This window comes from Diospyros lotus, chromosome 3 (assembly GCF_014633365.1).
Source record: "Diospyros lotus cultivar Yz01 chromosome 3, ASM1463336v1, whole genome shotgun sequence".
Classification (NCBI taxonomy): domain Eukaryota; kingdom Viridiplantae; phylum Streptophyta; class Magnoliopsida; order Ericales; family Ebenaceae; genus Diospyros; species Diospyros lotus.
In genome coordinates this window covers 22,148,852-22,171,812 of record NC_068340.1, presented here as the reverse complement: position 1 = coordinate 22,171,812, position 22,961 = coordinate 22,148,852, and the positions used below count along the sequence as shown (strand labels likewise).

Genomic DNA, 22,961 nt, shown 5'->3' with positions numbered 1-22,961 from the left:
TTGTAGCGAAAAGAATAATGATTAAGCTTTTAATAAAGAAGCCCATTTGTTAATAAAACTTTGTAGAAAGGTTTTGACACAAAACATGATTGGAATTGCAGTATAAATTAGGATTTGATTGAATTACTAAAGATACTTTTATCTGAATAATAAATCGTAATTAATAGAAATAGTTTTGTTTTTCCCGAAGAGTGGACCCCAAAACATATATCTACGTAAGAAGACGTGCATTAGCATTAAAACAAACCTGGGATTTCTTGAAATAAAACAAATCCAAACAGCAGAAGCCAGAAAGAAATGTTGGTTTTTTGAAAACCCAAAGGGAAATTAAATTAAATTAAAAATAAAATGCTAATGTTGGGTTGTGGGTTGGAGTGTAGTGTGGAGATCCATTCGGTCTTCATTCCAATGCCCTCTGAATATGTATTTTGGCATCTTCTTGTCAGAGTGAGATGTGTTGGGTCTGATACTCTGATCTGATGAGTTTTAAATAATAATAATAATAATAATAATAAATCTGGGGCCGTTGATCTGGTTTGATCAAGACGGCAAGGGAGAGCATAATAACAAGAAGTCCATTATATTCCCAGTCTCGTCTCTCCTAAATAATAATTTTATTATTTCATGGAATTGACGTGACACTGGATTGCATTAATTTCTTTGCATCTCCCGAATTCTGAGGTCCACCCCCATTAATAATTTTAGAATAATAAAATTATTATGTTTTTTTTTTATATTTTTTTAATTCCGAGGGAGGGAGGGAGGGGGCCTTTGCCAAATTTTCAAATCCTTGGGGGTTCAAGTGAAATTCCATAAAATTCACTGGTGGTGGTGATGATAATATTATTATGATTATTCGGTCTAAGTCTAAATCTAAATCTTTGGACCTTAAGAGTGTGTATATATATAAATCATAATAGGGGTTGAATAAAAATTTAATCTCGATCAAATTTTTGCATCAAACACGCGAGCGAGATCATTGTCTTTTCACTGAAGCAACACAGGAGTGGAGGCCATCAATCCAGAAGAGTGGGGTGGGGCCCACAACCATTGATGATGCCGACCACGATGTTTAGCAAATCTGGGTGGGAGCCGAACGTCCGGCGCCGGATATGCCCGCCGGTTGGTCACTAAACCAGGAGCAAGGCACCAGCTTTTTGGTAATTGGTACTCAACCTTTTTGATATGTGGGAGATAGGAGCTGCCTGGGGCCCATTTTGGTTGGTTGGCAGTAGGCTGTGGCCTGTGGGGGCACCATATTCAATCTGTCCTCGTAACAGTATTTTCTCTGATGGGATGGAAATTAGGGATTTAGGAATAGGAGGAATGGGAATTTATTAATCAATCAACAAATAACTATTATATCCATTTAACAGAGATATAATAGAGTGTGATTAAGTTAAAAGTAAATTAATTTTTATTATAGATAGATTTAAACAAACAAACCTTGGAACGTTTGTTGGGTAGTAAATTGAGTTAGAAGACGTGTAAATTGATGTATAAGTATCATTCTAGTACTAACTCCAACTGTGAGGTGCCCCAGAATCTCTCGAAATTGGTTCGAAAAAGAGAGCGAATTGGATGATTGATTGAAGGGTGATAATTAATGTTGCTGCTGTAGTTGGTGGTGCTGTTGTTGTTGTTGAGAGGCGAAGCAATTATGATATGCATTTATGGTTAAGGCAAGGGAAAGGCACCCAATGCCAGTGGCTCCCCCGAAGCATATTCCACTTCCGGTCCAAGCAATCTGCACGGCAAAGCAAAGCTATATTGCCTACAGGAATTGGAATGGCTTCCTCTGCCTGTCTGTCACAAGAAAGCGCAAAGTATTCGGGGCGCCGTGACTCACCGCTTTTCTGCTCGCCTCGCCTCGCCTTTTTGTCTTTTTAACTCGTTAAGAGTAAACTACACTGCACTACACTACACTACACTACACTGATTGAGCCTTGGATTCAACACCGAAATCACAACTCTCCCTTCCCTTCCTCAATTCCAGATTTCATGTGATCAATGTTACTCCCCCAGCTCTCTTTTATATCTAATTATTTTAGACACACACATATATGGCCCCATTTCTTCCATTTTATATGAATTCAAATCCAAGTCAATAAATCAAAGATTTTAGATGCAAAAAATTGGGTATAATTTGATTGGATTTTGCGTTCCATGTCGTGAATAGTTATATAAATGATTCGCACTAAAGTGTATCAGGAGAAAGGTTGAATTAGGATTCAACTCGTGTCAACTTTTGTTTAAATCTATGTAAATTAATTATTTTTTAAATTTTTAAATTCTCAATCCGTATTTCTTTTATGTAGCCCGTGTTCTTTAAATTTCAATTCAAATATATTGGGCCAAATCAAATCCATAATCTGACCCAAATCAATTTTTTTTGAATTGATGCAATTCCCATAATCATCACATCGTTCTCATTCTCTATCTCTTTGTTTACATTCACAAACACTGTTCTTGAGTTTTTTTTATGCTTCACAATTCACGTCTTCACTTTCTCCATTTATTCTTAATTTATCGTTCTTTATCATTTGTCCCAAATTATCAACCCCTACCCTCTAAATTCTTGAATTTCCCTTAATTCACACCCGACTTGCAACACGCCAATACATAGAGGGTTTGTTTAGTTGTGAAAAGTATATAATGTACGAAGACAATTTTGACAACCTTCAATAATTAATGAAAGAGAAGTACCTCGGGGAGAGACAAGTTTGAGAGCCTTTAAAAGTGGCACATTGGCTCGGGTCCTTCAACCTGGGGAGGGGGGGGGTCTAAGTCACAGACCAAAATCAACTAAATAATTTACAATAGCTCCAACTAAATGTCTTAATCACATAGTTTAAGTGGACTTTAGAGTTTACTTAAAACTCACAAATATCCTTTGCATGCAATGCATGAAGTATTATTTATTTTGATCAAACACATAGTAGTAGTCATAGTTTGTATCATTTTGTCTATAAAACTCTAAAAGGGGTCTCACTTTTCCTTAGATGCACGCACCCCGATGTCACATAATTTTATCTTGATATTTAATATTTAGTAAATTAAAAAAAAGTGACACGTAAATTATTTCATGCTTGACTTTGTATTGAAACTTTTGTAAAATTAAATCATGACTTACTCCATTAAAATTTGTTTAAAATCAACTCAGAGGGGATGAAAGTATTGATTTTATCTTTTTATTTTATTTTTAATTTTGGTAACTATTTTATCACTAAAAATAAAATAAAAATATCAGATTCCCGTATTCAAAAGAATTATCAAAACTCTTTTTTTTTTAATAAAAATAACTTATTTATAGAAGAGTTTGAGGAATTTGTGATAATTATCTCTAATATTTCAAGAGTAACTTGAATTTGGCTCATCTTCACGGATTACATAATTTTTAAATAGAATTTTGGAATTATTTATTTTTGCTTTTGTTATTTTGGGAATGTCACATGCAAGTCTCTAGGAAACCTTATTATATCTCCTGATACCCTTATTCCTAGAGAGTCTCTTAAACATGTTGTGACTTTCTTTTTTTTTTATTTTGTCTCTTATAACTTGTCCTCTTGTGGGCTTCATGATTGGGTCTATGCATATTCATTAGATGAATCTTTTTATCTAAAGTATTCTTTAGCATTTCTCTTTTAAGTTTTCATCGTCTCTCATTAACTCTATTTAACTTGATATTGATCCACATACATATGAAATAACTTGATATTGATCCATATACATATGAAAATTATGCCTTTTCTTTTGATGGAAGTGGTCAATAATAGATAATTACTAAAAATCATAAAAAGTACAGGATACCAATTAAAGATTTATTAAATTGACTATAAATAGTAAAGTTAAGTAAATTCCACTTTTCTTTTATATGCAAGCCAAACACATGCTGCTGGTCATTCCCAAACTAAATGGGTAGCACCAACCCCCCTCGATTTTCCCATCTCATTTTCCATCACAAGAAAAACTTTTTCTGGGAAGCCAAGCACAAAGCCAAAGGCAATTTCCCCTTCACACTTTTTCATTTTTTATGGCCTAAAAACCTGGCTCTCGCAAGTCACAGCTAGTGGGGTCACACTATATTATTATTATTATTATTATTATTATTATTATAGGATGCGGCCCTATCTAGCTCCTATCATGATCTATCTATCCATATATGCTACTTTCCACTTGGCCAAGAAAAGGAAAGAGAGAGAGACAGAGACAGAGAATGAGAGATTGGCACCTTCATAATTTAGCTTTAGACAAACATGTGAGCCATCTCATTATGCCAAACCCCCCCAATTCCTGCGATCCTTATTCCCCTTTCTTTCTTTCTACCCTCTTTCTTCGTCTGGTCATATGATTTTGTTTTGAAAAGAATGATTCATTATTTATATGTCACTGTTATCTTAAGTCATTTTACCATGTAATTTGCTTTCCCCCCAGAGAACCCACCCCCCTATATATGCCTTGGTTGAGTGCAAGTTATAACTTTATAAGGGATTGCTCCCTTTCTTTAAGAGGGCTCTTTTTAAGGGGAAAAAAATTAAGTTATATACTTGTGTTTTTGTGTGTCACTAAATTAAGAAGACAATATCTCATGCAAGATGCAATCAAATTTTAATTGTTTCACAAATGGGTATGGGTAGAAGAGTTGTGGATATTGTCTAATATTGTTATCAAAATACAACAATAAATTTATTTAACTGAAAAATGTCATCTTCTAACTGTCTGAGTCTGTTAGAAAAAAAATAGTCAAATGATATGGGGTAAACACTCTGATACTTAACTCAAACATTAAAGATACAGAAAGCTGTAGGGCATAATTTTCACTCTTAAAAGATATACCTTTTTCTAGAATAAGTATTTACTTATTTATAGAGAGGTGTAGAATAATTCTAAGTAATTTGTGATTAAGATTATCACAGATAACGTTTATCTTGATATTTTATAATCCTGTTAGGATTAACACTCTCACAGATAATATTTATCGTAACTTTTGTTAATCATTATAATTTTTATAGATAATGTTTATCTCTATATTTTAAAATTAGAATTCTTTATGAATAATTGTTTATCCCTTTCGTATAATCTTTTGAGAGATTTTTGAATGTAAGAATTATCTAGTTTGCATGCTATGCGTGACCTTCTCTTTTAAGGAAAAATTTACACCTTTTAACTCAATGAGTTATTTTAAATTTTTAGATATTTTTAAATTTTTAATAAAATTTTGGGTATGACACAATACAAGAGGTGATGAAAAATAAATAAATAATGGTGTTGAAAGAGGCAAAAGGCTTTCAACGGAGATATCAGCTAGGACTGGTCTGGCCCAAATGCAAGAGGCAACAAAGATTAGGTTTGGCCCAACTAACTTAACAACAAAAAGAAAGATTAGGCAGAAGCCATGGCCTCCCAGAGCCCACAACCAATTATAAGCCGTGGGCTGGGATAGCCCAAAATGCAGTCAGTCTCATCTGGGCTCTGCTGGGCCCAACATCAGATCTAACCTTGCAATTGCCCTTGATTGAGGAATAATAATAGGTCCAAAACTGAAATTTCGAATTATTTATTTTGTCTTACCAGGACTCAATATCTTCTCAAGTATACTAAATGTATTGAGTCCCATGCATGATGCATTGGACCTAACAGCTTTAAATTTCAAGCACATGGAGATCCTAACACCTTACCTTTCTGCTTTCTTGATATATTATTCTTAACCCAGACAACAAGAACTTAATTGATGGCTGCCATTGATTGATTTGCTCCACTTAATTTTAGTTCTTTCTTTCCTAGGCTTGGATTTGCCTTTTTAACATATATTATAATATTAAGGGTTATGATTGATGACGATCTTTTAAGTACAAGTTATGCCACGATAAGTTAAGACTCGCATCAATAGGTCGTGAGTTCGATTCTTTGCCCTGCGTAGTGAAGTAAAGTCTCCACATGTGATTTACCTCCTCTATCGAAATCTAGGGTACGAGTAACGGGGGACCGTGCAAAGACAATAATCTTAAGAGTTATGATTGATGACAATATTATTAGTCATATATCACATTCTTATCGAATGAGGTGTTAGGTAGAGAAAATAATAATACTCGATCTCTTTAATTTCATCCAATGAAAAAACATCACACGACTAAAGACATTATCATCAGTCACGACTACTAACATCATTCTAACCAAGCATTAATGCACAACTGGTGCTGGAGTCCTGAAATAAACTTCCAGGAGAAGGAACATTTCAGTTAGACCAGTGCTTTCAACTTTCTGGCTACCAAACAGAATATATTAATTAATTTTCAAACAAACTAAGAATTTTGTATAATAATCTTGTTATTGGTACTGTCTGGCCTGGATGTTAATGTTATGGTTTCCATGACCATGAACCTTGATCATAAACAATTATTAATGGTCCATGCAAGACCTAATTCCACCAACCCTAGCTCTGAAGAAATTAATCCTGATTAAACAAGGGTCCTGAGATTCTTGCTTTCTGGTTCTTTTTAAGATTTTATATTCTTCAGCTTGTCTCCACGTATACCTACCAAGCTAGAATAGAATAGCTGCTACTGCTACTGCTACATATATATGAAGCGAATGGCTCCACAACTAGTCCACTTTGGTGGGTGGGCTTAATTTGATAATTAGGGAAATTATTAACAAAGGCAAAGCCTTTGAATTTGAGGCGTACGTAAAGGCCAGAGCTTATCACCCAGAATCATATAATTTGTACTCTTAGCTGCATCCCGCAAAGTTCGAAAAAAGGTGGCAACAAATTTAAATTAACTCTTAATCACCTTCACCACGTTAGCTTGAGCTTATCAAAACTCATAAAACAGTGCTAAAATTGACGATATAATTGCAAAATATCATTTAGATGCAAGATGGTGTAGAAAAGATAATAATAATATTGTAATAGGGTTGGAAGTGGTGGTGGAGTTGGTGAAATGAATTGGGGGTTCAAAGGTAGGTGAGAATATTGCGGAAACAAACAGATTCTTGACCTTTGCTACTGGATCATAAGCTCTATGGCCGATCAAACTTAAATTGCTTAATATCACTAGCAATCATTATTGATTGTTGATTAAAATAGGGTTTAGGGTTTAATTAATTTCTTATTGAGCATCAACCCATTTTAAGGCTTCCCACTTCCCATTTGATCACAGAGTTGATAGAGCAATCTTGTCTTGTTTTTCTTTTTAATTCTTTTTATAAAAAGTGTATAAAGCAATTGTCTTAAAGACATAGTCCCGTGATCAGAACAAACATGTAAAAAGATTTTTTGTCTTCACGTTTACAGCGTGTCAATATAAAATAATCATTCACCAATTGTTAATTAATTACAATATGTCCCGCACAATTCATACTAGGAGTAGCTAATAGTATCAAATAAATAATAAGTTTTTGCATATAAATAAATTGAGATTTGAGAATCAAATAAATTGTTGTAGCCTCCTCCTCCTCCTCCTCCTCTAAACTAAGGAACATTAGTAATGAACAGGGAGCATAATTAAGTTGCTAAACAAATCTCTTAGAGATTAATTTGGTAGTAGCTAGCTGTTATATAATATGTCAATAGGCAAAACAATAACATTTCACTAACATTAACATAACAGCCATCTATATCTATTGACTAAACCTAAGTATTTTCATGCATTTTCTTGTCACCTTGAATGGATGTTATATATTTAATTGTGAATTAACAACAAAATGAAGAAGCATCGTGCTGTTGCAATTACTGTCTGTCTACTGTGAAATATTTAAAAATGTTGGATTAGGAAGCGTAACGTTTATTTTTTATTTTACAAAAAAAAAAAACAAAAACAAAAACGAATAGATAATAATAATAATAATAATAAATACAAAACATTTAACTGCGTAGCGTCAACGCCTTCCCCTCCATCCTCCATGAATGAAAAAGCAAGTAAAAGATATCTCTCTGCGGCCGGGGGGGGGGGAAAGAAAGGACTTTCAATATTATTTCTTGCAATAGTAATAGAAAAATAAAATAACGAATGCGAATGCGAATGCGATCCCATTCCCACTCTGTCTCCCTTCTTATTTCTCTCTCTCTCTCTCTCACTCAGTCTCTCCACATTTCGCGCAAAGATTCTGAAAACCATAGAGAGAGAGAGAGAGAGAGAGAGAGAGGAGAAGAAGAAGAAGCAGCAGCTACTGTGCTTTCTGTGATCCAATGCTGGAATCTCTTCTGTCTCCTCAGGTTCTCTCTCTCTCTCTCTCCATCCATTTCTCCCCGACATCACTTTTAATACACTCTGCTGCATATATATATGTATGTATGTATGTATATATCTACAGTCAGATTGCCTTTTCGCATGCATAAATTGTTGCCAGTATTAGCTTCAAATTCATGAATTTCTCCACCTGCTCTTCTCTACAACTTCTCATAATTGTTCAGCACAAATATATGTATGTATGTATGTATGTATGCTCGTAAATTTGTCATGTATGTCTATGCTTTATACGCTCATTCATAAATCTAGAGGAATGTGGATGTCTACATACACGAATGGTTGAATTATTTATATCTTGATTTACCTTATTCGCGCCTGTAATTTCTCACTTCCTGGCTGTCAGTCGTGATTATTTATGTCACCTACTTGCAACTTATTAATTTCGCTCTCCGATTTCCTGTTTTTTGGAGACTTTAGGATATACTGATGTTAAAATTCAGCGGCTTTTAGATTTCTACTAGTGTATATATAATACATTTTTTCCCCTGTTTGTTGTAGGTTTGATTTCGTATGTCCTCGTATATCTTCTGAATAGACAGTTTGTCATGACAATGTATAGAAATGAGAAGCAAACAAATAGATGAAAGACAAGCAAACACAAGATTTACGTGGTTCAATCACAATGTGTGATCTATGATCACGGGGAGAGGCGAACAATTTCACTATGAAGAAAACGAAGCAATATAATCTCTTGATTTCTCTCAAATTCAGAAACCCTGATTACACCCTTAATCCCTTTTTACCTAATGGCTCAAGCCCTCTGCTACCACCACAGCTCTCATGAAAAATCCACATTTGGCTCTTGTCCCAAATTATTAGGGTCGGGTCAAATAACCAGCTTCATTCTGAAAATCAAGACATACTTTAACACAGTTCGTTTACTTGCTCAAATGATTAAGTTCCCTCAGGCTTGTGCACAATAGTGATTTTAGTTATCTGCTATCGTTGATTTGATTTTTGTCTATTCTTTTGATAATGACTCATTTTCTCATTTGGTTATTTTATTAATTGGTATGAAGCCCATTCTGATTTGGTTGTTGACTACTACTTTATATTTCTTGATGGGGACAATTGAAGCATTTCTTATAGGTTTGTTGTCTCTTCATGTTGCTGCATTCGCTTGTTTATTATATGGATTAGTCTGAAGCCAATTTTGATTCCTATATTGGCCCCTGCTTTTATCTTACTTGATGGAACAATTCACACGATGACTTTCTCAAGTATGGGTCTTTCCTTATTTCTTCGTTCACTTGTTTATTTTATGGGTTAGTTTGAAGCCCATTGATTCTTCTATCCACTTTTTCTTCTTCCCCCCCCCCCCCCCCCCCCTCTCTTGATGGGGACAATTAACAAGTATTTCTGGAGTTTTCCGTCTTCACTTGTTACTTCATTTACTTGCCTTTCGAAAGGTGAAAAGAAGACCTCATCCTTTTGGTTCGGGTGGGTAGCTAAGCTCTCTTTGGCCAAAATTAAGGCCGTCTCTATATTAATTGTTTCCAATTTTTTGGTGAATGGAGTTTTCCATTCTCGGATCTGAATTCCGATAATAAGTTCTCAATTAATATTTGGACCCAATTACTTTGCAGTTTTTTGTTCGAGATGAATTGAAGTTTAGGAATTTGGTGGATACCTCCACATGATGGCTGATTGCAGATATGAATTTGTTTGCTGCAGTGAGATGCAAGTAGCAGTTCCATTTGATGTTCTGGGTAATTATAGAAGCTAAAGTTCTGTCCTTGGTCAAACTAGAAGCAAAAAATTGGAAGCTCTTGTTACTGATGCCATTTTTTTGTTGTCTGTTTTACTTTTCATTGAATTGTTTGATCTGTTCTGCTCGTCCTTATAATTGTGACTACTTTGTTAGGAATCTTTAACTCCCCGTTGGACTTCCAGACTGTGCATGTTCAAATATTGTCTTTCATCTGTGCAAAATCAGTGCATAAAACACTGGACTTCTATTAATACCTTATGTGTTTATTCCATTGCACTGTCTAGGACTGGGAATTTGAATTGTATTGGGGGACAGGCTTTCATTTGTTGCATGATAATCAAAGAGATGCATTATATATAATATTGGAAGAATAAAATTGAAGTAGAGAGATGTAATTTCAAGTAAATATAATTCTCAGTTCTTTCCTGAAAGTTGGAAGTTTTTATCTGGAAGAGTGGACCACGCGATCACATTTGATGCTAGATTTTCAGTAGCATTATTATTATTATTATTGTTATCATCATCATCATCATCTTCAAAGTTACCGGACAATGAGAATGAAGATTGTGAACAGTTACATCAAATTTCTAGTAGCTCCTGGGTTCACTTCTAAAATGGTTTTAAATTTCCATCAAATTTCCATTGTTTATTGAGTCCTTTATGCAGTTTGGTTTTCAGTTCAGAGTTAATAACTACGATATTTTTCTCTGCTTTTAAATTTTAGACATTCTAAAATGGTTTTCTTTTTGACTTTTGAAGGAGCATGGCAGGTCCTTTAACTTCTTGGACTTCTATATATGCTCTGTTCCCACTTCTCCTTCTGAAGTTGCAATCAGTTGTGAAGAAGACATCATTTGTTATCACTAAGATTTAAAAATATATTGTCATGGGTGGTTGTACTTCAAAGGCAAGTGGCAAAATCAGATCTCGCAAGAAGCACTTAATTAGGTCTCGTCAACATGGCAGAAAGATTTCCAGTACAGTTCCTGTTGCACCTATAGAACATTTTAGTGATGCAAGAAACTCTTTAGGAGACTTTGCTGTTACTGAGTTGGTCCACAAAAACATTGAGAAGGGTGCCATAGCCTCTTGTAGAAGATCTGATGTATCCAATTTGGCATTTCATCTCAGCCAGCTGCAGTGGAACCACAGCCAGATAGATGCAAATGGTATCTCTCTTTTTGCTCCTTGATCAAAAGAAAATTTCCTTAATGCCAAGACATTTTTCACCAAAGTGGGTTACTTTTCTCATGGTAATCTACTACATCGTTCTGCCTGGCATGTAGGACAAGAATTTAGATTGTTGAAGGGGCTGAGAAATCTGCTTTGTCTCTTTAAAGTGGCAAGTTTCTCTCTCTCTATATTAATATAATTCTGAAACCCCCTGATGCAGGACAGTAGAAAGATTGCAGATAATTGAAGAGGAAGAGAAGAAATTGTCTTGAGGGAGTGGGGGGAAGGAGGAGGAGGAAAAAATATAGAGGGAGAAGGAAGCCTGAGACAGAAAGGAGAGTGGCTACAGGAGAGAAGAATCAATAATTTTATTCAATCAATCTAATATATATATATATATATATTCAGATTGCACTATCATCCTTATAAAGGCTTGGTAAAACTCCTAAAACAACTAAAACTCTTTAAAACCAATCTTAAATCTTACCTGGTACCTCCTTAAATTCTTTCACACAATCCATGGAAAGCTCCTAATAAAACTAAAATATATGTAGATAAAATTGAAACTCCCGCATAAAGCTAATATCTTTAGTTGTTTTGATTCCTATTACCCCTTTTGGTCCTCAACTCCATTATTTGCAAGAAAAAGAAAATAAGACTGTAAAAGAAAATAAAATTTCTTTCCTCTCCTTTATTAATTAATCTTTAAGAAAATTGAGGGTCCACCAATAATTTTGTGATTTTTTTTATGTCTCCTGATTGCTGCTAGGAAAGGGACAGGTGGCTTGAGCAAGTAAGCCCCCAACATGGCAGGTGTGAAACAATGAGGTTTTGTAGGTGGTTGATGAGGGTGTGATCACCATTAGGTGCTGTCTTACAAAGACAACTGTTCTTCTCTAATTCTCTAAACTGCTGATTCCATTACCAAAAAGGAGAGATACAGTTCATGTGGCATTTTGTCTATTTACTGTTTCCCTCCATCAATATTTCGTTCACACAGCATTCTGTCTAACATTTGTGGTTTAAGTAGTCTGATCTACATGAACTTACCAATTCTGGAAACTTGTGATGTAAGATAATTTGATTGATGAACTTATAACTCTTTTAAAAGCTATCAGAAATAAATCCGAGAGAGGGAGAGAGAGAGAACTCTTCTTTTTTTAGCTTTTTTTTTCTCAAGTATTACTCTACCAGTTTTTTTCTGCTGATATGGTATAAATACATGATCAAAAGGATTCCTTCTTTTATGTTATTTGAAGAATTTTTAGTGGTAATTCTTATGGTGACACCTTTTGTGGGTGATGGGTTCCTTTTTTTAGTTTTGGCAGAAGAAGTTCCTTCATCAGAGACTTCATCAACTAATGAACCTCTCTTGTGCAGGAATTTGCCAGGAGGAAGTATGGTTTGACTCTTGCAGTATATTGGAGTCTGATTCAGATGATGACTTCATAAGTGTTTATGGTGGTAAGCTAATGTTTCAACTAATTGTAAATTCTAATTAAAAACCAACACTAACTTATGCTTATGTCTTTGCTGCTGGACTGTTTTTACTTGCCGGAGATTGAATTTGGGTACATCTTAAACAATCAAACTCTGGAGTGTAAAAGTGCATTATTGTTGGTAGATAACTGTCACAAATACTTTGGAGTATGGAAGTGTTATTAAAGACAGGGGTCTCCTATATTTTTGAAGTGTTCTAACAACAGTGGTATTGACACCTGGGGCAGGATGACACACATGAATGTTTTTAATGTTCAAACATGTTTGACCCTATATTAGTTCGGGCTTCCTTTATCTTGATACTCCTATAGCTATCAGGTGAGACAGATATATCCTGGGCCAGTAATGTTTCTCACATCTATGGGGTGGGCAAACTATCTGACCCAAGGTACTGTCTTCTACTTTTCAAAGTGGTCCAATGATTGTGTACTTAGCTTTATCTGACTTTTGTTGCTCATCCTCACTCTTGTGCAATTACCTACCTTGCCAACACATACACTGAGCACAATTAGAATACTTCATATAATTAACAATTGTAGCAGGTGTTTCTCGGAGATTCTTCTATCGACCAAGAGCAGGACTTCTCATTCCTTGTTCGTTGGGAGAGAAGCCAACTCCAGGGTGTTGGTGTCCTGTTGCCCCTTCAGTCTTTAAGCTCCGAGGTGCAAATTATTTTAGGCAAGTTAGCAAGTTCCTCCACTCCATTCCTAGCTAGGATATGAACATTTACTGTGTTTCTCAATCAACATGTTAGCTTTACAATGGTTCAACTACTAAGCTTCTAATGGATCTATCCTACAGAGATAAACAGAAGTTCCCTGCTTCAGACTACAGCCCATATACTCCAATTGGTGGTGATTTATTTGAGTGTCCTCGGAAGATAAACCACATCGCTCAGCACCTTGACCTCCCCTCTGTAAAAGCACACAAGAAAGTGCCGTCATTGCTTATTGTTAATGTACAGGTATTATTTTGACTCATCTCTTCTGTTGTCTAGTTACTTCTTAACTTGTGTTGTTATGCTACAATTGTCTGATGATTTGGATGGACCTTTAATAACCCTTATAAACTTTATTTGGTTCATCTTCTGCTGAAGGTTGTGCTTTTAAGTATGACTGACAAGAGAACCTTAATGAGGTTCTGTTATTCTTTTTGTAAAACTCTGCCTGCATTTCCTCTTTGTGGTTGCCAATGAAGAATAAATGTATGGTTTTGTCACCTGTGGTTATGTTTCTTAACAGGATGATGCAGGCATAAATGATAAAATTCAACCCTCAATTTTATCAACTTGTATGAGAAGATTTAGGTTATTAGAGATGGCTTGTCTTGTAAAGTTTTTGGATCTTGATGTCTTTTTGACAGCTGCCTACTTATCCTGCTGCCATTTTCCTTGGTGATACTGATGGAGAGGGCATGAGCCTTGTACTATATTTCAGAGTATCTGAGAACTTTGACAAAGAGATTTTACCTCAATTTCAGGACAGTATCAAGGTATTTACAGATTTCTAGTTACAATTTTCACCTTTATGGCTTGATAGTAGTACTGTTTCCTGGCATTTGTTCCCCGTTTCTTCTCTGCAAAATACTTTGCTTTTGGAGTACATATATCCATGATACTGAAAGTCAGTTGCATTAGACAAAATATTACCAATATGTCTGTCTTTTTATCATAACAAACTAAAGTAGAAGTGGGACTGATGGATTAAATTAACAAAAAGATTATCAAAATGGAACCAAGAGCTTGTGTCCTCGAATGTGATTGTCTTAGAGGAGGAAAATTATTGAGGATTTCAGGTGAGGTAAGAACAACAATAGGAAATTTGGACTGGAGGGTTTTGAATAGACATGTTGGAGCTTATAATAGTGAACTGGATAGGTTTGGTTTGTATGAAACAGTCCTTACATAGTGAAAAAGTTAAAAGATAGCTCTCATTATATGATTGATTTATCTCATGTGAAGAAACTTTGATTACATGCAGTAGTATGTGCTTTCCTTTGTTAAACTCAATGAAAATGCGTGTCATGGTTGATACCTGTCAGACTTTTTGACCATGACTAACAGCCATGATTGTTTCCTTATACTCTCTGCCTTTTGTCTAAGCCCTTGAAATATTATTATCAAAATTGCCACTGATTTATTACTTCCTGTAAGTTGACTGTCTTGGATTTTTGCTTCAGAGACTGGTTGAGGATGAGGTTGAAATGGTCAAGGGATTTGCAAAAGAATCTGCAGTTCCTTTCAGAGAAAGACTGAAGATCGTTGTTGGGGTGGTTAATCCAGAGGAACTCCAGTTGAGTTCTGCTGAGAGAAAGCTTTTACATGCTTATAATGAAAAGCCAGTGCTTTCACGCCCTCAACATGCTTTCTATACTGTAAGTAATTTTCATGGTTACCAAATATGCTTAGGTTGCTGTAGTCAAAGTAGTTCCTTCAGGTGGTTTGTGGAGTGACATAGCAGATGAATGTATTCTACTTTTAACTTCCATTTGCAAAGTTCCAACCACATAAGCATGGCCTATTTTGCAGAGTGTCCTAATATATGTCAATATAAACATTTTTAGAGAGCTTATAACTCTATTCATTTAGCTGACTCTGCATAACAAAAAAGAAAAAAAAAAAAAAAAGAAGAAGCTGACTTCAGCTAGTTGGGTTAAGGCCTGTGATGATGAGTTTGTAACTCATTGTGAACCTTCAACCATTTATCTGATATTCTCAAAAAGATAGGCTGTTTTTAAGTCACTGGACCCTCAAGACAAGCTTGGCTTAACCACCAGGCTGACTGCAGTTCCACCAAAGCTGTTAGATCAGCTGATCAGGCATGTGACAATCAGGCTGAAAATGCTTTTCCCACCAGAAATTCTCAAATGAAAGGAGCACTGTTCATGTCATTAATTCACTGCCCCATTTGGCTGTCAAAAGTTAGCAATGTTTTAGATCGGCTGCAGTGAGAAAATCAAACTAGTAGTAAAACCAGGAAGTGCATTCTGTACATTGCAAACTTTGTAAAATTTTGCTCACGTAAAAGATGTCATAAGCTCAATCTTCAGTCATAATATTTGATTACTTCTGCAGTTGGTCATCTTATTCATGCTCCATCAAGTTTGAAACTCGGGTTCCAGCATGATTTTAATGCTAATGCTGCCTTTTTCTCATCTTCAGGGGCCAAATTACTTTGAGATCGACATTGACATTCACCGGTTCAGCTACATATCTAGGAAAGGCCTTGATGCCTTCAGAGAAAGATTGAAGTTTGGCATACTTGATCTGGGTTTAACCATTCAGGTTCGATATGATCCTTATGCTTTCTTCCAATCTAAAACTGTCAGAGCACTTGCTTAAGAGAAAAGAATCTGTAGGAGTTGGATTCTCTCTCTCCAATTCCATGTCACATGGTATATTTCATGTTTAGCTGTTAAACCTGTTGCTAAACTAAATGCTTGTTCAATTTGGCTACATTTACAGGCACAAAAACCAGAGGAGCTGCCAGAGAAAGTCCTGTGCTGTGTGAGACTGAACAAAATTGATTTTGTAAATCATGGCCAGATACCTAGATTTGTAACCCTAGACGAGGGCATGTTCGGATCAGCAGGGATTGGAGAGACATGTTTTCAGAGCTGACACGATTTGATAACCAAGCAGCCGCCACTTGTGAGCTTGTATAATATCAAACACTGTCCAGTTTATCAAGTTGAAAATGAATATGAAAAGGAAAAAAAATAAAAGGAATTAATTTGGTAGTTTTGATTGATTTCTCAGCCTTGAATCTGATGAAGAAATGTAGCAATAATCAAGGTTTTGTGTACTCTTTGCTGCATACGGCATGCCCATGTGATATCTCATGATAGGAAGCGTTTGTTTTTCAGGATCATATTATTGCAGTGAAACATCCATCCATCGTTAGTGGTTGGTGCCTTGTAGACTTTCGTTTGGTTCTCCAAATTAGTTCCCATACAGCTTGAGTGCCATCTTGATTTGTAGAAAGCCCCCATAATCACTTTGCTCAATTTGGATGTTATTTGCAAAATATCAATAATGTCTTAATATCTTCAAGCATAATTATTGGCTTTCGTTATATGATTTTTTTTAACTTAATCAACCACCTTCTATGGTGGTTTAAAATCCAAATATAATAATTTTTCTGTTGATTGATAGCTGCTTAATGCTTTCCTCCTCCATTTCAATTTTAAGAAGTAATACCTTCATCGTTATAAATGCTCCACAAATTGGCAAAATTATGTTATAAACAAATTGAACAAAGAGAAGATAAAATATATATGTATAGATAGAGACAATTTTTTATTTTTTTTATGACACTCATCACGAGCGCCCTTACCGTTTAGCTCATTGATTTTAACAGAGAAATTAAATTACAGGAGGTTACACACCTAAGGAATTGAACCCGTGCACAATCGGTTGGAAGGTGGCCAGCAAGCACTTAAGTTCCACCCTTGAGTCATGCGACTCAACATTTTATGGAGAGAGATTGTTGATTTCATTTTAAGATGTAACATTAAGTTACATTAATTGAAAGTCAAGTTTCACGCGTAATTTTAATATTTTTCTTTTTTGGGGGGGTCGCAGTCTTACTTAACCAATAAAAATTCAAATCAAACCAAAATTATGTATGTATTGTGGAAACTGAAAAAAGAGCATTTGGCATCTTCTTTTACATGAAATTCTTTTGAAACATTCATCATACAGACTTAAATCCATAACTTTAGAACTATGAGGAGGTTAGGGTAAAAGAAGACAAAAAAAGTCTTCCACTTTAACAACAGTGTGTGACTTCTAGAAGAAAGATAACAATAATGATCATAGAAAGCTTTTCAAATGCAACACTAACAAGATGGCTCAGCATTATCATCAACAAAGAATGCCCAAAAGAATAAAATTACCCAGAATTTTTCATTTTATGTAAATCGTCTTATACATAGTCTTAACCTCATTTTATAAATAAATTATTCTTTAAACCCATAACTTTCTAATCACAAATAAACTTCTTTATCGTTATTGCTAGGTTTGATGCTCTATTATAATTACAATTTACCTAATCAAATTACTTTACATACAAAAATCTGTGTTACAATCAATCTTAAACCTCCATGTTTTGTAACATGGGAAGATAAGCCTGGAAAGAGAGAACATACACATCCAAAAGAAATAGCATGCCAAGCTTCTGCATTCTCCCCTGTTGTCTCTGATTCTTTCCAGTTTGCAACTCTCATGAAACTACGTTAATTCGTCTTTAAACTGAAGAATTGTTAGAGATTGGGAGTTATCATTCCCGAATTCTGCTTGTCTCACGGTATTGCTGGCAGTGTTGTGCGGCATTGGTCGTGACACAATGTTGTTTGCAATGTTGTGGCTGCTGATTCTAGCTGCAGGTACATCGTGATTATGTTTCCCCTCGTACGTTGTTATGACAGCTTTACGGTCACTAGCAGCTCTCTCAACATGCTTGCGGACATTACACCCCGGGCTTGTACACTTATAATAGCTCCTGCAAGTGTCATAGGATGCTTTAGGAAAAATGCCGATTTGGGAGGGGGGGTTGAGATCAGCAATAGAGCAACAGCCCCAATACAAGGCCCTAATTAAGGACTAATGCAAAGTCTGAGAAAGGAGGAATTTTCAGCTTATGGTCAAGTGCGGTAATAAATACATATATATATTTTCTGAAAATAAATGATTCAGTGTCGTTAACTACCATTGGCAAATTATTACCATATCAGCATGACAACCTTCAATAGATTATAGGTCCCCACCATGATTGAAGTTGTAAATTTTACGAAACCTCAGCCTATTCAAATGTAGATAGTACTTGAGAAGAGCGTCTAAAACACTATATATCTATTAAAAGCTTATTCCATCTGATGGTATTCAGAGTTAGATGAGTTTTAACATAATTAGTAGAATCTACATAAGCTACTCAGCCCATGTAATTCAATAAGAAACCTTAGACTGCAATTGTTCCAAGTTGTCTGGCTTAGATTACAAATTCAATGTGAACAACACATGGACCTAAATCAAGAACTCTTAGGGGTGCTTATTTACTCTGAGAAAATATCTATGTATATGCACATGGCTGGGGGACTTATCCACCAAGAAATACTCTTCGCAATCCATGTCTACCTCCCTTTTCCCATTTCCCACATATAACCCCCTACAGGAAAGAAAGGAAAGTGACTCTCTTTTATGCATATATGCTAGGCCTCAGAAAATAGCTAGCATCACTGACTCATAATTTGATGCATAAATTCTATCGAGTGGTACAAGAAAACACTACCTGAAAATAACTTGTATAATGTCATGGCAAGGACATATATACTCAAGAATTTTAACAAATCTGTCATAACAGAACAGTTCAAAATCAATAGGCCAACCTGGGTGGACGTATTACCTTGGATAAGGGTTTCCTTTAACAACTTTCTGGCCAGTACTTCCGCCACCTATAACCATCATCCAAAAGATCAACTTCGCTGGTTGTCTGTACAATGATTCTCGGTTCTGTAACTGCATTATGTGAAGCTGGCTGTGAAACACTGACCTCTGTGTTCCTACTGAATATAGATAGGGGAAAAAGAAAAGGTTTAGCAATCAAAATAAGTTGATACATGAAACCTTTCCAGGGTGAAATACCTTCATTAACTGGCAAAAAAGTGTTTACCTTCTCTTTGATTCAGGTTCATCTCCATCCTTTTCATCAACTCTAGTTTCAGCGTCGCCCAATCCCTCACCATCACTTGATTCTGACAGATGTTCAGGCGTTGCTTGGCTTAATTCCTGAGGTGCCCGTTCTCTCAGATTCCCAGTCTGACCTTCTGAAGACAACTCAGCGTTTCCCTGATGATATAAGTTTCTATTTGGATTTCCAGAATCTTTTGCACGCCTACTAGGTTGAGGAGGCTGATGGTTATGCTGTCCTTGTATATAATCTCAGTTATATGACCATCAAGAGAACGCTCAACCTTCTTCTTGACAGGACATTTTGGATGTGTACATTTGTAATAACTTCGAGGATATTCACTGCCTTTTACTTGCTTCTGCCCATATTTCCTCCAGTTGTAACCATCATCATGAGGCTTCTCAGCAGCAAATGAAGAAGGCTGTGGTCTATAATCAGAATGAGAGAGATCAGATGCTTCCTTCTTGATGCTAGGCTTTGGCATTGGGGGAGGCATTTGCTGTTGTATTGTCACATTGGAAGGAAAGGGAGGTTGTGGCAATGACACTGCAGGAACTGACAAGGAACTCGAAAATTCAGCATAGTTGTGCGTCTGGGAATGAGCTTCTGCAGCCTGAGCAGTGACCTGCGCAAGAGCCTGTTGGTGTGACATTCCAAAGGAGCCCTACACATTTCAAAATTACAGAAATAAGTTCCAGCTTTAAAAATGTTAGATCATTATAATTATTTAATTACTGTTTTTCGTTTTCTTTTTTTTTTTTTGGGGGGGGTGTTGTTGATAGGCAGTATCCTAAATGCAACTATTCCTGCACCTACAAACCATCATCTCCATCAATCTGGAACGGAAAGAAACATTCATAACAGCTTCCCTCTTTCTACAGTAGGTGCACCTTTGGTCCAGAATTTTGGAGAAGACAAGATTTTCATTTTTAAAAAAAAAAAAAATTCAAAATCACTGTTGAAATTATTGTGCCATCATAAATAGGCAACACTGAAGAATCACGATGAAGACATGTGACGTTACTAAACTTTATGAAGCCCATGGTGGTGTAGCTTTATATACAGTTTCTTCTTCTCCAACCAGTGTGATGCAAAACCATGTTCACAGTTAAGCCTAAGACCGGAAGATAGCACGCTAAGCGCAGAGAACAAGCATGTTTAGCATGATTCTTTATTCTCAGTAATGGTACATGATACGAATAAAACTATAGCTGCTCAAAGACTCAATCTACATGTATGAACACCTAACTCAGTAAAGTTACACAAGAAAACATTCTCTCAGATAAGAAGTGTGGGTGCATGTACCTTCTGCCATGTGTCATTCCGAAAAGTGCCACATAGCATTTACAATCCCTGGCTGATTGGTCCAAGTTCCACCTGGTGAGGCCTCGGACAGTCCCCATGCCTAGGTCCTAAATAGAATGCAGGGATATTCATGCCCTTGTAATCTTTTGAAGGCCTTGGGTCTAGAACAGAAACCAAGAGTTTGCCAACACTTGTAATGGGACCCTCAGGGACTTGCAGACTAGAGGGGCTGGGCCAAGGGTCTACATCTCAGCAGGTATAGGGAGCTAGGCTCTAAAGGATATAACTCTTTTTGTCTAAAAATTTGACCCTTTTCATGATCAGAAATCAGAATCATAACCAATTCCCCTAGCATGGGTAGGGAATTTATTTCCCATAAGGCTAAGCCTTACCCAAAAGGCCAGGGATCAACTTAATTCAATTTACTTACACAAAAAGGAGACCAGCCTAAGATTACCCTAATTTTGTAACAAGTTACACACTTTCTATTGAACCCAAAGTGCCTTATCGGGGCAGAACAGGATGTTCGGTCAAAAGCAATGTAATTTAACTGGTGTTGCAGACTTGCAGTAAAGTTTACTGCACAGCAGAAAGAACTGTAATTCACAATTAAATCGCCCAAAATTTCAGCAAGATTTCAACAAGAAATACTGAAAAACAATCTTCAGGTATAAGTACGTGTACCATTCTTAAAAAGGAATAACTCAGATTGAAAGCTAAGGATATAAACACCTGTACCAACCAAAGCTTTTCTCATAATGAAAATTCGAAGGGAACTTTTGCACTGTCTTGATTGGTAGAAAGTTAAAGCAGTACACATGCAGTATGGCGCAACTGACCGATATTAATTCAAAATTTCAAAAGCATTTCAATTACTGTAATCAACCACCAATAGGAAGGAAATCGAGAGGCTTTGGCTTCAACAGTTAAATCGATACCTTTAACAATTCCACAACGTTCAAGAAATGACGTCTACTAATAATATGCATGTTGAGCTAAAGCAAAGCTTTTGTCTCTGTTCACTCAAACTGAACAGAAGAGAACATAATCACAAGTGAAAGTTCGCTTCCAAGTTTCAATCCTTCACATGTGAGACCACCTCATAAGCCATATGAAGGAATAATTTGACATTTTGACTCGAAGCTAATGAAAAAAAAATCAACTAAAGCTCGATACCTGGCGGGGCGAGATCCAACACGGCGAATCGAGCAAGCCGGAAGGACTCAAACCGGGAGGCACCGAGAACAGCGGCGACTGAGCAATAGTCAACCCGGAGGGCGTATTCACCTTGAACCGGAAATCGCCTCCACCGGAGGCCTTATCTCCGGAAGAAGAATCCTCATAAGCCCGGGCCGGCGGCGAGGGAGACTCCATAGCGCCGGCTAGGAGCTGCGAGAAGGAGCGGAATTCGCCGGCCTCGGAAAAGAAGTTGGAAACCAGAGTCATCGGGCCGGGGCTGGCACCCGACCCGCCCGAATAAGGGCTCTCTGTGGTGGTCCGAGGCTGTAAAACGATGGCCGGGCGGAGAGAAGCCGGTCCAGCTCTTGATAATGACGATGACCGATCGTTCTCGGCCATTGATCGAAACCACGACTATCCTCTGCTTCTCGTTTTCGTGCTTAACTTGAAGTTGTTCGTCGTTAGGGCTACCGAACGAACTCTTCTTCTTCTTATTGGCTTCTTCTTGAACTTCTTCTTCTTCTTCTTGGCTTTTTATCTCTCTCTGTCTTCTGTTCCTCGGGTTGACGATCTGGTTAGAACCAGTGAAAAGTCAACGAAACAGATACGAAAATGGAGGTAGTCATACGTGTCAAGCGAAACGACAGTGGACAGTGACGACCGTCATGTAACATGATGGTTCCGTATTTTAATGTCGTCCGTCCGTCCGTCCGCCCAAGGCTGCTGCTTCTTCTCCTCCTCCTCTCTCAAACTTACGGCTGTTGCTGTCGTGCCACAGTTTTTTTCTTTTATTTTTGGCTTCCTACTTCCTAGCTAGCTAGTAGTCTCCTATTACACCACCACACCACTGTTATCTTCTCAATATCAGACTCGTCATATAATAATAATATATAACCCATCAAAGTAAAATCATTGGTTTTATATGGTAATTGGTTAAACCTTTTTTTTTTTTTTTTTACTATTATGTTAATTGAATCTAAATATATAAAATAATATATAAGAATTTATAAATTAATAACATTAATTAGTGTTACCAGGCCAAGTCTTGATATATATTTGTATAAGTTGACAACATGCATGGAGCTATATATATATATCATCCTATCATGGATTTTTCCATGGTTACGTTTCAATTATTGATGTGGCAATATTCATAAT

General features: G+C 36.4%; 2 protein-coding genes across 7 annotated transcripts; one reads left to right on the top strand and one right to left on the bottom strand.

Annotated features, from left to right (window-relative positions):
* The first annotated feature begins 8,063 nt into the window (after positions 1 to 8,063).
* On the top strand, positions 8,064 to 16,551 carry LOC127798328 (uncharacterized). Of its 6 annotated transcripts, none has more exons than XM_052331829.1 (10): positions 9,649 to 9,689; positions 9,836 to 9,958; positions 10,720 to 11,129; positions 12,514 to 12,597; positions 13,176 to 13,311; positions 13,435 to 13,597; positions 13,996 to 14,124; positions 14,812 to 15,006; positions 15,794 to 15,916; positions 16,097 to 16,551. In XM_052331829.1, the coding sequence occupies exons 3-10, from the start codon at positions 10,847 to 10,849 to the stop codon at positions 16,250 to 16,252; spliced, it is 1,269 nt and encodes a 422-aa protein (XP_052187789.1). In that variant the 5' UTR covers positions 9,649 to 9,689; positions 9,836 to 9,958; positions 10,720 to 10,846; the 3' UTR covers positions 16,253 to 16,551. The 6 variants fall into 6 exon arrangements, with proteins under 6 accessions (XP_052187792.1, XP_052187788.1, XP_052187793.1 ...); XM_052331827.1 differs by having other exon boundaries at positions 13,173 to 13,311; XM_052331832.1 differs by lacking the exons at positions 9,649 to 9,689; positions 10,720 to 11,129 and adding an exon at positions 8,064 to 8,215 and having other exon boundaries at positions 13,173 to 13,311.
* Positions 16,552 to 17,525: 974 nt separating this feature from the next.
* LOC127798482 (probable WRKY transcription factor 4) lies at positions 17,526 to 22,584 on the bottom strand. Its single transcript, XM_052332073.1, is given in 6 exon segments — positions 17,526 to 18,134; positions 19,035 to 19,069; positions 19,071 to 19,194; positions 19,302 to 19,560; positions 19,563 to 19,983; positions 21,801 to 22,584. Coding segments are annotated over 6 exon segments (1,512 nt in total). The 5' UTR covers positions 22,203 to 22,584; the 3' UTR covers positions 17,526 to 17,863.
* Positions 22,585 to 22,961: the final 377 nt, after the last annotated feature.

Excerpts from the sequence above, each read along its gene's own strand:
- LOC127798328 (XM_052331828.1), top strand. The coding sequence starts at position 10,847 with ATGGGTGGTTGTACTTCAAAGGCAAGTGGCAAAATCAGATCTCGCAAG. Across the intron at positions 12,598-13,172 it reads CTTCATAAGTGTTTATGGTG|CAGGTGTTTCTCGGAGATTC; the intron begins GTAAGCTAATGT and ends TAACAATTGTAG. Across the intron at positions 15,007-15,793 it reads CTCAACATGCTTTCTATACT|GGGCCAAATTACTTTGAGAT; the intron begins GTAAGTAATTTT and ends TCTCATCTTCAG.